General features: G+C 48.1%; 1 protein-coding gene across 1 annotated transcript in view; it reads left to right on the top strand.

Moving 5' to 3' along the window:
- The window catches only part of TTBK1 (tau tubulin kinase 1), a 120,663-nt gene that overhangs the window by 6,834 nt on the left and 97,348 nt on the right, over positions 1-16,481 (top strand). The window contains exon 2 of the mRNA XM_077812083.1: positions 16,207-16,354. Coding sequence (XP_077668209.1) covers positions 16,207-16,354 — 148 coding nt within the window. The remainder of the gene's footprint in view (positions 1-16,206; positions 16,355-16,481) is intronic.

The following is a 16,481-nucleotide window of genomic DNA, read 5'->3' as shown; positions in this document are numbered from 1 at the left end:
TATTACCCTTCAGATTGAACTCTCATATGGTGTGTGTATGTGTGTGTGTGTGTGTATATACAAGTTAATATACTAAAGGTAGGAGTTAATAAAACCCACGGCATGAAGGTCTTTATACACTTTGTCTGTGGATATGCAGAAAGCCCTTCTCCTGATCATAGGAACATAGGAATGGCCAGACAGGACCAGGCCAGGAGTTCACGTTGGCTAGGGTCTCATCTTTGTCAGTGGCCAGCACCAACTGCTTCAGGGGAAGGTGGAAGAACTATTCAACAGGCTCTGTGATGGGGTGTCCACCTCACACAAGCCCTGAGCAGGTTATTGTGGGCCAGAAGCAGCCAGTTAACATAAGATTCTGCACCTGGAGTGGAAGCAGGGATAGACAGGGCCTAATGGCAGATTCATCCCAGCTGGAGGAGAAACTGGGCTAGGAGTATAGAACAGGACATGAGCACAGGAAGGGGCTTCGGGGGCAGCTCTTCAGTCACTCTCCAGAGAGAAAGAGAGTTGGCTAGGGACAAGGAGAAGTTCTGGAGAGGAGAGTAAATCCTGGGATTTAGCCCTGGACTAGAAGCTGAGAGGGGGGAGTAGCCACTGAGAGCAGATGAATCTCGGGCTCGTAATCCCAGAGGTGGGCCAGGAGCTAGAGAAGCGAGGTAGGAAGGAGCCCAGGGAAAACAGCAACAGGATCTGAGATTGAGCATATTGTGGTTGCTAGACACAAGATCCCTGGGCTGGAACATGGAGTTGGGGGTGGGCCCAGGTTCCCTTCCAGCCCCGTGGCACTGGACCGGAAGACTGGCTGATGGCATATGACCAGCCTGTCCAGTGTGACTCTGACACCCTGGAAGGGGAGGACTAAATAGGATGAAGAAAGGAGCATGCATGTCCCAGAGTAAGAGAGGGGCTGCTATGCAAGCAACAGACAGAAAGGGGCGCTAGATGGGATGAGAGCTAATCCTCAGACCCAGCCACAAGGAGGTGGCCCAGCAGTGAGTGTACCCCATTACAGGCAGTTATGAGACAACCTGCCCCCGGGAAAGCTCCTGCTAACCCTCAATTGTTAGAAGTTGACTTCTGCCCTGAAATGTAAAGGTTTTTAAAAACCTTTTCTTCCTGTTAATTTTCTAGTGGTGTTTACTATGAGAATGCTGGAGTTTCTTGATATCCATACCAATGTCCAATCTCCTTTTGAATCCTGCTAGGCCTCTTGGCCTCAGCAGCATCCTGTGGCAGTGAGTTCCAAAAACTTGTTACACATTGCGTGAAAAAGTATTTCCTTTCATCAGTTTTGAATTTGCTACTTTCCTTTTCGCCAAAGTTCCCTTTTTCCTGTTCTATGAGACAGCAAGCTTTGTCTAGCTCCCTTTCCTCAGCCAGTCATTTCTTTACATACAGTTCATCTCTTTTCTGTGGTGAACTGTCCCAATGTTTCTAGGCCTGAGAGCATTCTTGTTGCCCTTCTCTGTACCCCCTCTGATGCTGCTACATACTTGCATTTCAGCAGTGAATCAAGATATCCACTGAAAACCTGTACAGTTTTCATATTCTGAGTGATATGGTTACAGTGAATCCTCCTTACGATTTCCTTTACTGGCAAGGAATTCACATAAGAAATTAAGCAGAGGAGAGGGGAAGATCTGAAAGAGTGTGTGCTTGAGAATTTTGTTTTTGTTAAGTGTAATTAAAAGTTTGTCCTCATACCCTGATAATTCAAAGTTAGCCGACTTCAACAGACTTTGTTACATAAGCAAACCTGCTAATACGTGAGCTAATTGCTGGGGGAAGCTCATGAAATCTTTGGGGACATGATGTGAGTGAGAGGAAGAGCCTTTGCAGCCTCTCTGTTTGGTGCTAATTATAGAGACAAGGTGGATAAGGTAATATCTTTTATTGGACTAACTTCTGTTGGTGAGAGAGACAAGCTTTGGGCATGGCTACACTTGCAGATGTAGAGCGCTTTGAGTTAAACCAGCCTTCGTAGAGCACAGTAGGGAAAGCGCTGCAGTCTGTCCACACTGACAGCTTCAAGCGCACTGGTGTGGCCACATTTGCAGCTCTTGCAAGGGCCACAGAGAGCAGTGCATTGTGGTAGCTATCCCAGCATGCAAGTGGCTGCAACGTGCTTTTCAAATGGGGGTGGGTGGGGTGGAGTGTGACAGGGAGTGTGTTGTGTGTATGTGGGGGGAGAGAGAGTGGTTTTTTGGGGGGGGGCTGGGAGCATGTCAGCATGCTGTCTTGTAAGTTCAGACAGCAGCAGACCTCCCCTCCCTCCCGCCCGCCTCTCTCTCTCTCACACAGCATTCCACAGTAATGGTTGCTTTGTCTTGGAGCAGATAAGCATGCCGGCTGTCAGAAACGGAGCTTTCAAAGGGCATATCCGCATTCCTGCAGCCACTCCAAAACAATGAGAAGAGGAGCCGCTTGTCTTAAGGGGATTATGGGACCTTTCCGGAGGCTGATCAGAGCGCAGTAATACAACACCTTGTTCACACAGACACCCGGGCGTTTCAGCCAAGGCGCAACAAGCGTTAATCTTCTCGCCGAGGTGGAGTACCAGGAGCGGTCTAGCCGTGGAGTCAGAGCGCTCTACGTGCCTTGCCAGTGTGGACGGGTAGTGAGCTAGGGCACCCGGGGCTGCTTTAAATGCTCTCTAACTCGCAAGTGTAGCCAAGCCCTTTCTTTCTAGCCACCTGGAGTTCTTTTTTAGGTCTGGGAAAGGTTCTCCCAGCATCACACCTAAATGTAAGATGGAACAGATTTAGTATAAGTAGTTAGCACATATTGTAAGGGAACATTCAAGATAGAATGGCCTGTTAACACCTCTGCAGTGATAGGTCAAAAACAGGGGATTAGTGGGTTACAGATTGTTACAATAAACCATAAAGCCAGTGTCTCTGTTCAGTCCATGATTTTTAGTGTCTAGCAGAGTTATGAGTTAAGGCCGTGTCTACACTGTGTACCATACAGCAGCACAGCTGTGCTGCTACAGAAGTCAGCTGGAAGGTACACTCTCAGGTTGGGTGCAGCACGTCAGATACACTTTGTTATCTCAAGCAATTGCACAGAGAGAGAGAGTGCACTAGGACACAGGGTTTCCCCCACCTAGGCAGGTCTCTCAAAGATAAACAATTAGAGCAAGTATTTATACCTTTCTTACAGACAATAATAAGCAACAAGGGCATATTGTTTATACATATTCCTTCATGATATCTTATTTTTCTTACCATTTCTCTTATAGTCGGCATTCTATTCTTATCTAATGCAAGGTCACAACAGCCTCTTTCACAGTTGTTTTCCACTCGCTTCACACTATCCCCGCTTCTACAAATCTCACGTTATTAAAGCTAGAGTTAGCCTGACTCCTGCTCAATATAGAGGCCTGCATCAAATTCCCTTTATCTATGTCCATACTGTTTTTCTGCATGAGTTCATTTGAGAGCATCGTGATTGTCTGGTCCCGTAGAAGAACTTACCTCACCCGCCTTGTCTCTCTAATATCCTGGGACCGACATGGCTACAGCTGCACTGGTGCTAATCATGTCACACTCCATGTCTGATGTTCTTCCTCTACAACTCTCTCTGCCCCTTTACCCACGTTTCCCCCTATCCATGGAACACACTCTGTCCTCATCACATCCCTCTCTGAGACTCAGCTGAAGTGAGTCAGTAAAGATGTTCACCTATTTTTTGGTTTATTTAACAAGCCCAAACCTGCTGCGCATGTGCCTGGCTCGGTGCCTGTGTAAACCCGGCCTTCTTGCCCACTGGTTTATTCTGCCTTCCCTGCCGTTGTGCCGGAAATGAGGCTGTCAGCGTGGGGCAGGGAGCGTGCGTTTATCTGCACTGTGGTGCTTCCAGCACACTTTGGGAACTGTGAAAGAAAGAAATAACAATTAATTTGCAAACTGGACACCATTAAATTAGGCTTGAATAAAGACTGGGAGTGGATGTGTCATTACACAAAGTAAAACTATTTCCCCGTGGTTATTCCCCCCCCCCCCCCCTCAACTGTTCCTCACACGTTCTTGTCAGCTGCTGGAAATGGCCCACCTTGGTTATCAGTACAAAAGGTTTTTTTTCTCTCCTGCTGGTAATAGCTCACCTTACCTGATCATTCTCATTACAGTGTGTATGGTAACACCCATTGTTTCATGTTCTCTGTGTGTATAAAATCCCCCTACTGTATTTTCCACTGCATGCATCCGATGAAGTGAGTTGTAGCTCACGAAAGCTTATGCTCAAATAAATGTGTTAGTCTCTAAGGTGCCACAAGTCCTCCTTTTCTTTTTGCAGATACAGACTAACACGGCTGCTACTCTGAAACCTGTAACAATGATTATGTGGCTGCAGCCTGCAGCATTGTGCTGGTAGCTGATGCCTGACTTCTGCTTCAGCGGATGGTCAGGACGGTGCTTCTCTCTTTATCCTCAGTAAACTTGCTGACTGCAGCCAGAAGCCCTTTTTTGCCTACCAGTCAACTTCTCCCTCAGACACCCTCACCTGTTCACCCATGCTGTAAGGTCTACATGGGAAAAACTCCCAAACAAAACGGAAACAGCCACTGCTCTCCTTCTTCAGATCCCTCTGTGAGCCTGACCTAGGCTGGTCTGCTTGCAGAGCATCCCCAGGCAGGGGGTGAGCTGTCACTACTGTTCACTATGAGTAACAGGCTGGTTTCACTGTTTCCTCCTCTTTCCCCACCCATCCGCTTGTTGTATTCATCAACCTTGTTAGCTTTCTGGACACCACCCAAATACAAATAATAACTTCACACAGAAAACTGATCAAAGAGCGTGAAGGTCATAAAGCCAAGCACTTAAATGTTAGGAAATGCCAGTATTAAGGTTGCCTGTGCAACCGAATTTGCCTGACTTGGGCATATGTGTCATGACATGGTCTTTAATCATCACTTTAGTATCTGTGGACTTAACAAAGATTAATTGATTTATCTTCTCAACACTGGGGAGATGAACAGGTGGTGTTATTGAATAGGAAACTGACACATAGAGACATTAAAGTCAAAAGTGTCCACTAATTTTTGGTGCCCAATTTGAGACCCATAGGATCTGATTTTTCAGAGTACTTAACATTATATAGCACTTGATGTGTTCAAAGCATAGTTCTTAGTGAATTCAGTGCAGCTGTGAGTGCTCAGTGTTTCTGCAAATCAAACCCCAGGGTTTTAAGTCAGACACCCAGAGAATGAGGGACACACAACTAGTGGCCACGTGTGAAACGCTGAAGTGACTTTCCCGGCATCACACAGGAACTCTGTGGCATTGGCAAGGATAGACTCCAGTTCTCAAGGGCAGCATTCAATTGCCTTAACCATGAGGCCATTCTTTCACTTCCTGCGATCCCCTCCCTCATTGCATATTTTCCAGCTTCTTCAACAAATGAGGCTGGGGCCTTAAAGACAACAGCCCTGAATCATCCCCAGAGCAGATCTGGTCTGTGCACTGAATGAGGCAGGGGTCTTGTGGAAAATATAGTATGCAATCACATAACTACAAATGGTATATAATGCATACGTACAAGGGGACCAAATTAAGGTTACCCAGGCTGACTTAATTCTGACATTTCCTAACTTTTGAGTGCTTGACTTTGCAACCTTAATTTTCTTTCAGTATAGTTTTCTGTATGTAATTTCCTAGGTTTTAAAAAAGCAAATTCCATCATGTGGAATCATATTGCTATCCATGTGGTTCATCAGCAAGGTTGTAACCTTTAGATCCACCATACAGACTTCCGCCACTTGAGCTAATGATGTAACTGGAGCAATGGTAGGTTGTCATCCTCTGCGCATACCAGCCATTAGAAAGGGATGGGATACATGCTTTGCCCGTGGGTTTCACAGATATTTGCTGACAGCAGAGGAATGCTGAGAATTAGGAATCCTGGGTTCCATTCCAGGCTCTGTAAGGGAGCGTGCTCTACTGGTCACAGACTCTTCTACCAGTTTGCCCCCAAAGCCAGTGCCAGTCCTATCTTTTTACCCATGGCTTCTCGTGTGAGACTCTCCATCCCCAGCTCTTGATCCCCATCTCCTTGCCCAGACAGTCCCAGTCTTCCTGCACCAGCTCCCCATCCCCTCCTGCTCTAGCTTACAGTCCCCGTCTCCCCCCTGCTCCTTGTCTAAACCTACTCCCTCTGCCTCCCCCTCCCTGGCCCAGCTTATTTTGGGAAGTCTCAGCCCAAACAGGTAAAGTTAGAAGCAAATGAAAACGGTCTTACAGTGGATAGCGTTGCCTTCATAATAGCCACCATCGCAACCTGCTCCACTTAGAACCATAACAAACATTCAGCTGCAGTCGGACCACGGTCTCTAACATGATCTTGTCGGTCTCCAGCTTTGTCTTTCTTAGTAATTCCAGCTAAAATCTTCTTCTTCTACAAGTCGTTTGTCTGTCAGCACCCCAGCCGAGGGTGCAGAATTCAAATATGGCAGACCCACGTCTTAGCCACTCAGCCAGGCTGCTCTTCAGTTCGAATGTGCCCAAACCATGTGGTGTAGCTATTGCGCCGTACTGGGGCTTACCCAGACCAGTGAGGGGTCCTGTCACCACCTGCCTGATGACTTTGCGGGCCTTAATGCTCTGCTGCTGCGGCTCAGAGCCCTGTCGCCAGGAGCCAGCCCACAAGCACAAAGGTTTCATTGGGTTGCCATCAGGACAGTTACTCCTTGCAGGATGACCTCAGCAATGTCCTCCAGTCTCAAATCCCCCCGAATCTGTCTCCCCACGTTCTTAACTACCAGACACTTGGAATTTTCCCTTCTGGTTCAGCACCCCTGAAGGAGTGAAACCTGCCCCAATTATCAGCTCACTCTGGGGAACACAGTTTGCACATCAGAGACCTACTTGGGGTAAAAATAAATGAAGGTTTATTTAATAGAAAAAAATCACAGAGTGGAAGATGAACTTGTCACAGGAAGCAAACATTTACAAGTTACACAGGAAATAAACACAGAGACGCAATCTCAGGCTTTCACACATCTGTGTTTGCTCAATTCCCTTTTCTGTAAGTTATCGCAGGACTCTGACCAGTTTCCCAGCATGCCCTCTGTTTTGGAGGGGATCTCGCATTCCAGCATAGCTGGTGTCCTCAGTTTCTGGATAACAATTCTCAAACCCAAGCCTGTTTTTAATTTTTTTCTCTCTTTTTTCCCCTCTCTCCCCCTCCTTTCTCCTGGCATAAAGACTCATGGTTATTGGAGGGGGGAAAACTCCCTTCTTTCTTTGTTTTCCAAGACTTGGGTTTGCTTTTCTTATCAATGTCTTTCCATGTTGAACTTTGATGGTTCAATATTCTGTTTTTCTGGCTGGACAAGGGATGGGTATTGTGTAAACAACTAGCCTGGGAGGTGCCCCCCCCCCGGCCTGATTACTTCACCCCCTTTTGTGAGGCAATGCTGTAGTCGCACCGCAGTTACAATTACAAATCTCTAGACATGCAGATATTCATAGCCATAACCTGTATGCATATTTCTTACTGAACATCAAGTTTGGAGCATGACAAGCTTTCATAAAACACCAGACTTGACATATTTATACACAATCACATGGTATAAGCCTGTTGATTCAATTGCTTGTTCTTTGGGGTTCAGAACCCCTCTTTTCCCCTTAGGGTGTCTGGACTCTGGTTGTCACAGTTATCCTGTCTCTAGCCACTAGACAGACTCCCTCCTCAGACCCAAGGATTCATAGATTCACATTTAAAGCCAGAAGGGACTATCAAGTCTGATTTCTTGTACAGCATAAGCCAGAAAACCTCATCCAATGAATCTAGCAATCCAGCCCATCAGTAAGAGACAGAGCTCAGAATTCCTAATCTCCAACATCCTACACAGATATATAGAGAGAGGTCGTAAACCGCCCAGCAAAGTCCTCTAGACTCATAGGCTAGTTCCTAGGTAGTAGTGGGGATGTGAAGCTTCAAGCCCTGCTGATGACCCATCTTCGGGGGTTCCTCAGCTGTACACAATAGAATTGGTTCTCCAATATTCTTTCTTTTTTTTTTAAATGGTTTATTTAATGCTCTCAGTGCCGTTCCTACTGCTAAAATGAACAGGACAGTGGTGTAAGGAGCCTCCCAAAAGGAGGAACTGTAGGCACTGAACCCAGTTGAACCAGCTGGGTAAGCATGTTTGAGCCACGGGGTGCTGGAGCCCAGGGCTCAGCTGAGATTGGGAGAGTTGCATAATTCCACCGAGGAAGGTACTGGCCTGATGCCTGAGGGCCCCCCCAACTGAGGCCAGGGAGAGGAGCAGTGAGCCGTGAGCACCATCCTTTCACCTCCAACTCCTAACCCATCCTGGCTGCAGGGATAGTCAGTGCATACTGCTGATGTCGGTACAGTGTTCAGGGTTGCTTTGCAATTCACCTCCTGCTGGTAACTACTGGTTCCAGCCTGGTGGCCTCCTAAGAGTGCAGCATGCTGAATTCACGCCCTGAACCAGTAGAGCAGTGTCAGGAAGAAGTTCTCCAGTCCTGTCCTCTGTCCCTCTCCCCATCCCTGGCTCATTCAGGGAGCAAGGCTGACCAGCTCTGGGGACTAGTAGGGAGCTAAAGAGAAAAGATCTTGAGGGGCTTTCTCCCCAAGCTAGAACATAATAAGAAGCTGGTGGTTTGCAGGCTGTGCCTGTAACTGATGCATGTTGAAGCTTAGACTTCTTTAGCACTGTGTTTAACTCAGCCAGAATTGCTTCAGATCTGCTGCTCCTGATGTGATTAATGGTGCTCTTGTTTTCTATCCAAAGACCTTGAAACCTTCATTTAGTCAAAGATACAGGCTGCAGGTAGTGCTTGGACACTGCTGCACCTTTGATGGAGAGTGGCTGAGAGCTTTCTGAAATCTGAAGCTGAAATGGATCTTTTAAAAGACCTCCCCAGACAGCTTTGCATCTTGTAGAATACAGCCCTGGTTGGAGTGGGTATTCGGTTCCTTTTATACTTGGGATCGGCTGAGTGAGATGCAGATGTCAGTGGTTTAGACTGCTGGAGACTTTAATCCCAGGCACTTTCCTAGCATTTCCGTGCAGAGACGGGAAAGAAAATGAAGCTGTTACTCTGCCACACGTTAGATACATAGAAACAGGTCGGGGCCAATACCTCATTCCCTTGAACGATCTTTGCCTTGAATTTTAAGCACAAATGGATTTCCCTTGTGCTGCTGCTGCTGTTACCTTGTCTCACAATAATCGTAACAGGCCATGAAGTGCAAGAATGATTTTGGCGTCTCTCGCAGGGACCTTGCTGACCTAAAGGACATTGTCAGTTGCTTTTTAATGTATGTATCTTTTTAACCATCTGTTGTTTGTGAAACCCTCCCTTCCTTTCTTCTGCTCCAGATTATTTTTCCTTCTTTGTCTTCGGGTCTTGCTCTGGTTCTGGCCAGGGCCTCCTGAGCCAATTTGCTTGTCTCTCTCTATGCCAGGGGTGTCAAACTCATGCGGTGAATAGGGCTCAATTCCCTGTTAACTTACAGTCTGTAGGGGTGCCAACTGTCAAATCGCACAAACCCAAACACCATTGCCCCGCCCCTTCCCCAAGGCCACACCCCTTCCCACCCCTTCACGAAGGCCCCACCCGCACTCACTCTCCCCCACCCTCACTCACTTTCACCGGGCTGCGGCAAGGGTTTGGGGTGTAGGAGGGGGTGCCAGCTCTGGGCTTGGGGGCTGGGGCTGAGGGGTTCGGAGTGTGGGAGGTGGCTCTGAGCTGAGCCTGGGGCAGGGGGTTGGGGTGCAGGAGGGGGTGAGGGCTCTGGGAGGGAGTTTGGGTGCAGGAGGGTACTCAGGGCTGGGGCAAGGGGTTGGGGTTGGGGTGCAGGAGAGGGTGCTGGCTCTGGGAGGGAGTTTGGGTGCGGGAGGGAGCGAGGGGGGCGGCGCTTACCTTGGGTGGCTCCAGAAAGAGACCAGCATGTCCCTCCAGCAGCAGCCCATAGGCAGAGGGGCCAGGGGTCTCTGCACGCTGCCCCTGCCTGCAGGCCCCGCCCCCCACAGCTCCCATTGGCTGCAGTTCCTGGCCAATGGGAGACATAGAGTCGACACTCAAGGCGAGGGTAGTATGCGCGGACCCCCCTGGTCCCTGCTGAGAGACAGCAGATATGTGCTGGCTGCTTCTCCGAGCGGCGCAGGGCCAGGGCAGGGAGGAAGCCTGCCTTAGCCCCACTGTGCTGCCGGACTTTTAGCACCTAAAGTCTCCCGGTTTGGCATCAGTAGCCTCCGGAAGATAGGACCTGATTCCGGGAGACTCCCAGCGAAACTGGGAGGGTTGGCAACCCTAATAGTCTGTGAGGCACAGCATGAAATCAGGATTGCACCCCCATTCCACAGAGGACATGTCCTCATTCCACAGAGGACACCCCCAAGTCACTTCCCACCCAGTTCCAACATGTGATTTGCACAAAGATCCGGGGAGAATACAGTGTCTGAAGTAAACTTTGTTATTTATTATTCAGCATTTTATTGTCCTACTCAGCATCGCTCAGTGCAGGAGTACCCTGCCCGTTTGGTCCTCGCTGTCTTAGGTGTTTGCTCTTCCTTTGCCATCCTCCTCTCTGTTTGTCTCCCCCTTTCCTGGCTGTGTCTCCTCTGCGTCCACTTCCCTTCTACAACTCCTAATCCCCCCCGTCCCTCCACACCAGGGGCTTCCCCCCTCCTCCCTTCCCCAGGGCCTCACTAAAATGATCAGCACTTAGTGAAGGCTGATCATCAAATGTCTTCATTAGGCTCTAGCATTAACGCTTCAGTGAGATTAATGGAAGGGCCGAAGAGTTCATGCCCCTTAGAGTTCTTGTTCCACGTTTTCCACAGGCTCAGTCAGACATCATTGTATTGGGGACTCTCAGGTCACATGTGGAAGGTTTGCTTTGCAGGAGGACTAGAAGTACATGCAGACCTGATGCTTTACGGCCTTGGCCTACACATTAGGACCATGACATGCTGGTATTTGCTCAGGGAACCTACTTCTGTGCTAGTGAGCAGCTGTCTCCCCTGGGTGCAACTCCTCTGTCTAGAAAGACCCAGGGTTAGCTACTTATAGGGGCACATGCATCTTTGACACCTTTGGATTTATTTGATACTGTCTGTTTTTTTTATATCCTGTTAAAATCTTGAAAATAAAACTTTCCGCCCTCACTGACTGTCTTTTTCCGGTTCTGACCAGCCCTGGTTTTGATATCATGTGTCAAATGGGGCAGAAATGGACGTGCCTGTTTACCTGTTTACTTTGTGTACCTCCATTTATTCTGTATATTGTTTTGGCACCAGCACTGCATGTTGTGGGTCACTGCGAACTGCTGCTCTGCAGGTATTCAGTGGAGGACACAGCCGTGGCATTGGGATGTTTTGTTTTAGTGCTTTGTCAGAAAGGACTTTAAATAAATACCTTCGGTGCAACAAAATTGGTGATGCAACAATAAGGTTGAGATGTTATGTGTGCTCAAGTTAGAAAATTTAAAATTACGTTTCCTTTAGCAGGCATAAACTGGCCCCTTGTGCATTGTACGAAATGCTTTGTATTACTGCATCGGGTGAGACTTAAAGGTGACCTACAGTGGGGAAGAAATTATTGTTGTCCTTTTTTCCTTCTGTCTGCTTTTTTCTGCAACTTTTTTACATAGTAAATGTATGTCTTGACTAACCTGCTTTTGCCAGAAGAGTGGGGATAATTGGAGAACTAGCATGGTCGTGACATCACAGAGAGTGAGGAAGTGAAATCTGAGCAATCGGAGGGAAAGATTTTCAGTTACATTTCAAATGCTTTTTATTTATTTAGCCGCTATCTAATAGAATAATATAAGTAAACCATGGGGAAGAGTGATGTCTTCGTTAAAGATCCAGCAGCCTTGGCCTGTCAGCTCAGAGCAAGGTCTCTGTCCAGTTGTCTGGTCCTACAAGAAGACGTCCAGCACAGACAGGGAGGGCAAGATTTGAGAGTCCTGATATTTCCAAAGCAGATACAAACTGAAAAAAACCCTAACCCTATCAAACCCCAATTCCGTTTCAGGGCTTCTCTACTCATTGTGAAGAAGCAAAAGGGGCCTGAATCCAAATTGTGTTCTCCTTTGCAGATAACCCGTCAAAGAGAACAAAATAAGGGGTGTTTTCAAAAATCCTTTTTCTTCTCTGCCAGTTCTATGGGGCTCAATTATGCAATTTTTACTTATCACCCCTTTGAATGGGAGCCCTGTCTGAGTAAGGATGGCAGGATTGGGCCCGTAGGGAGGAAGAACCAAAAGGAAAAGGAAGTGCAATATATTTCAATTTCATTTTGCTTATGGTCTTTCATACAAAACTGTCTTTCCAGGTGCTCTGCCAGCTACAACATTAAATAGAAAGGCCAGGTGGGGAGCAATTCAAAGGGGCTGTCGTTAGAGAGTAAGTGCGTTTTAGCACAGCTTTGAAATGAGGCGGAGAGGCAGTTCCAGCCCTCCCGTGGATGCTGACACAGGATCCACACTGCACGCCTGGTGTCGGCATTGCTGGCAGGGATGGGACCAGCTGGGTAGAGAGCTGCGTGTGGAAGTGGAACCAGAGAACAGGAGACTGAGTGGATAACAGAGCTCAAAAAAGGAGGGCAGGGAGCTGGCAGCAGTGTGTGTACGTTTGCAGGGGTGATGATGAATGCACTGGTGCGTACGTTTCTTTAGCACCCAGGGCACCGGAGTGGTTTTTTTCCTGCTTATTGGCATTCTGCTGGGAACAGCAGAATCCCTTAATGGTGCAAGGAAATGACTTAAGTGACCGAGGTAGTGTAAGCTTCCCTGTGCCCATGTGCCATGCCTCACCGTGGCTCTGGAGGGAGCACCTTTAGGGTGCAGCCAGTTCTGTCCCTATCATAGTCAGTATTTTGAGCTCTTTCTGGGCTGGGTTGTCTCAACTATTTTTATGTCCATGGGGAATTCTCCATAAAAACAGATAGAGAGATATCGCCCTTGGGAAGGCCAACAGCTTATTATGACGGCCTTAGTTTAAAAAAAAAAAAACAACCCAAAGGTAATATTGGGACTCAGTTGAGAGTCTCAGCTTCTTCCTTCAGTAACGAAAATGAGATTAAAGTTATTCTTTGCTACAGCATGTGGATAAAAGTGAAATCTGCCTGTAGTAGCCATGAGAGCAAGGAGATCAAACACATGGCCACAGGCTGTGTCCCGTTGGCTTGATGTGTTTGTGACCCATTGTCACCATCCCAGGTTCCTCTCCAGTCTCAAAGCATGCACTGCCTCGCCCGGTCCTTTTCCAGGAGGTGTATTTTCTTAACAGAGGTTAGCAAACAAACAGAAAAAATCAGACTTTTAACTCATTCCTTAGCCCTGGGCTTCAGGACCTCTTCTCCCTGGGGTCTCTGGCATGCCTGCTCCTGGCAGATTCTCAGTTTCAGTCACCTCTTCTCCCTTCCTGGAGCAGCTCAGGGCTGCTTCTCTGAGGCCCTGGCCCCTTGTTCCACTCTGGTGTGGCTTCCCCTTCCCCTTCCCCTTCCCCTTCCCAGGGCACAATCTGTCTCAGTCCATCTCCCACTCTGACTGCCCACTAGCAGCTCTTTATAGATGTAGCTCAGCCCTCTTAAATTGGCTGGATTGGATTCACCTGATCTGGTCCAGGGGCACTGGGCTTAGTCTATCCACAGAGACTGGCTACCCTGAGAGATCCACATGACACATTCAGACTGCACAGAATCTAAGCTTTTACTTCTTAAAAATCAGTGTCTAGCCCTCGTGGTTGCAAAGAAAAACCTTCCATGTGTGAACCAAATGTAATCAATGCAGAGAGGTTTTACTGCATGTGCAGATATGTTGAAATAATGACTGAGATGTGGACACCTCCCCCAACCCCTCTAATGTTGTTGGCGTGTCCACAATGACACTTCAGTGTTGACACGAACTATTTCATTCCTGATTGTTTTCATGGATGGAATGCCAGAGGGAGTGCAAATTAAGCCTGGTAGCCATCAGAGGAGTGAGACTCTGGAACAGCCTCCCCTTAGGAGGAGTGGGGGCAAACCACCTAACCAGCCTTAAGATGGATCTTGATAAGTTACGGGTTGGGTTATCTGACAGGTCTGCCTACGAGAGCAGGGACTGGACTGGTGATTGCTGGCAGGATAGTATTGTGACTTTTTTATGCTTGGCATCCAGGGCAGAGCTCTAAGCATTGGGTGTGATTGTGAGGGTGTCCAGCAGCAGAATGGGTTGGTTCTTGTTGCAGGCTGAAATACAAACTCTATCCAGACAGCAGCAAGGTTGCTCGTGTTTTATTCTTGTGACTGGCAATGCTAATGATCGCTCGGATTGAACAGCCTCAGGATTTAAAGATCCTGTTTCAAAGGAGCCCAGGGGAGTATTTTTCAAGGGTTGTGTGTTACCAGGCCTTGTTTCTACAGAGGTGCTTTCCTCTCCCATTACTGTCTGTGAAACAAGGAAGCAGCATTGATGGCTAGGCCTGTTAGCTCTACAGTCTTCTCCCCTTAGTGATGTCTAACAAGACTAGGCTAGCTAGAGAGGGAAAAGATTCTCCTGTCTAGGATCTCATCCATTTATTCTGCTAGGAGAGAGGTGGCCTAAGTGCAGGACACAAACTTGAGCTATGGAGTCTATGCCTTCCCTTATTTTACAAGGTACAGAAGAATGACAATAACATGAGGAATCATGATATCTTGAGTGCTGTTCCCCATTGTGCCACTGACTTACTAGATAGTCTCGGGCAAGTCATTTAGCCCCTGAAAGCCTGCCTTAGTTTCCCCATCTGTAAAATGAGGATACCATGAACCTTCCTCCCAAGGCATTGGTGAGGTTTAATCAGATAGTCTTGGGAAGTGTGATATATGTGTTAAGTATTATTAATATGGGATGTGGCCTAGAAAGGCTGATCCCAGCATGCCCTGCTCACTCTTGATCCTCACACTTTCAGTGATGGTATTGGAGAGCTAGGGAAGCTCCCGTGTGAACAGCTATTTCCTTTCCATTGAATAGAGTGGAGCTGAAAGGAACTGGCAGTCCCAGGCCAGATGGTTCTCACTGGAGTCTGCGTCCTGTCTGCTAGTAATGTTGGTGTTATGTATTGCTCCAGTATATGGCCTGCAAATTGCCTTCTCTTCACCATGTCCAGGGAAAATGGGGTACCCCCCAGATGTTGAATGGATGGGGCCATGGGCAGCTGGCATAAGTTAGAACAGACTTAAGTCTGTTCTTACTTGTGCTAGGTCTGGCCTGACACAAATCAGCCCAAGACTGAGGGAACACAAAGATGGCTAAAAGCCACCTTTTCCTTCTCCACTCTTGCTCATAACAGACAGACTGGGAAGCTGGGCAAATACTTCCCTGTGCTTTGATGGGGTGGTCACATTGCAGAGAGGCTGGGAAGCTGGGCTGTTACCTCCCTGGGCAGAGAACGCGTGGTATCAGGGACCATGGGTCTTGGACCCATATCCACAGGACTCTTAGGAGCAATACGCTCCAATCTGCTACCTGCTAACAGCTGCTAAGACAGCAGCTGAACCTCGACAGAGGACTCCAGTCCTGGCACCAGATTGGCAGAATGCTGGGGGTCCTGATTGGTCCACAGCTTCCATATAAGCGCAGGAACAGGAAGTTGTCCATACAGCTGGGATCTGCTTTGCTCTGGGAGAACTGTGTTGCTTGTGCTCCTCCTCCCGTGACTCAACTCCCTTGTATCCCAACCCGGCCTGACTCTGGTTGTCATTAAGAACATAAGAACGGCCACACTGTGTCAAACCAAAGATCCATCTAGCCCAGTATCTTGTCTTCCGAGAGTGGCCAATGCCAGGTGCCCCAGAGGGAATGAACGGAACAGGGAATCATCAAATGATCCATCCTCTGTGACCCATTCCCAGCTTCTGGCAAACGGAAACCACAGTTCTGTGGTTCAGCTCTCAAGTTTGTGTCCTGGTTCTGATCTCCTGGTAGCCTGCCTCCAGGCACTCAATTCTCCTCGGTTTGTCCTCTGGTCTCCTGGTATCCGACCCGGCCTGACTCTCCTAACTCCTGCTTTAACCACTAGCTCAGACCACCCATGTCCTGATTGTGACACGTGGTCACGTCGCAGGCAGCCTGGGGAGCGGGCCCAGTACCTCCTTGCACAGTGAAGGGGCTGGTGCCCTGCTCCTTCCTGCTGTGAGATGGTAAATGGACAGACGTGGTCTTGCCTATTTGTGCTAAGCCCTGCTTTTGTGTTCTGTGTAGCTGAAGAAGATTGGTGGTGGTGGTTTTGGTGAGATTTATGAGGCAATGGATCTCCTGACCCGTGAGAACGTGGCCCTGAAAGTGGAGTCAGCCCAGCAGCCCAAACAGGTCCTCAAGATGGAGGTGGCTGTCCTGAAGAAGCTGCAAGGTAAGATGGAAATGAGTTGGTAATCAACTGCTCTTTTCTCCAGCAGCTCTGTGTGATCTTACACTTGCCCTGCCATGGCCAGGTTGGAGGCCAAGTTTGCTCATACTCTCTCTAACTTTCTCCTTCA

Source organism: Eretmochelys imbricata, chromosome 3 (genome assembly GCF_965152235.1).
Source record: "Eretmochelys imbricata isolate rEreImb1 chromosome 3, rEreImb1.hap1, whole genome shotgun sequence".
Lineage (NCBI taxonomy): Eukaryota > Metazoa > Chordata > Testudines > Cheloniidae > Eretmochelys > Eretmochelys imbricata.
Note: the sequence above shows the minus strand (reverse complement) of the source record. Positions and strands in the feature narration are given on the sequence as shown.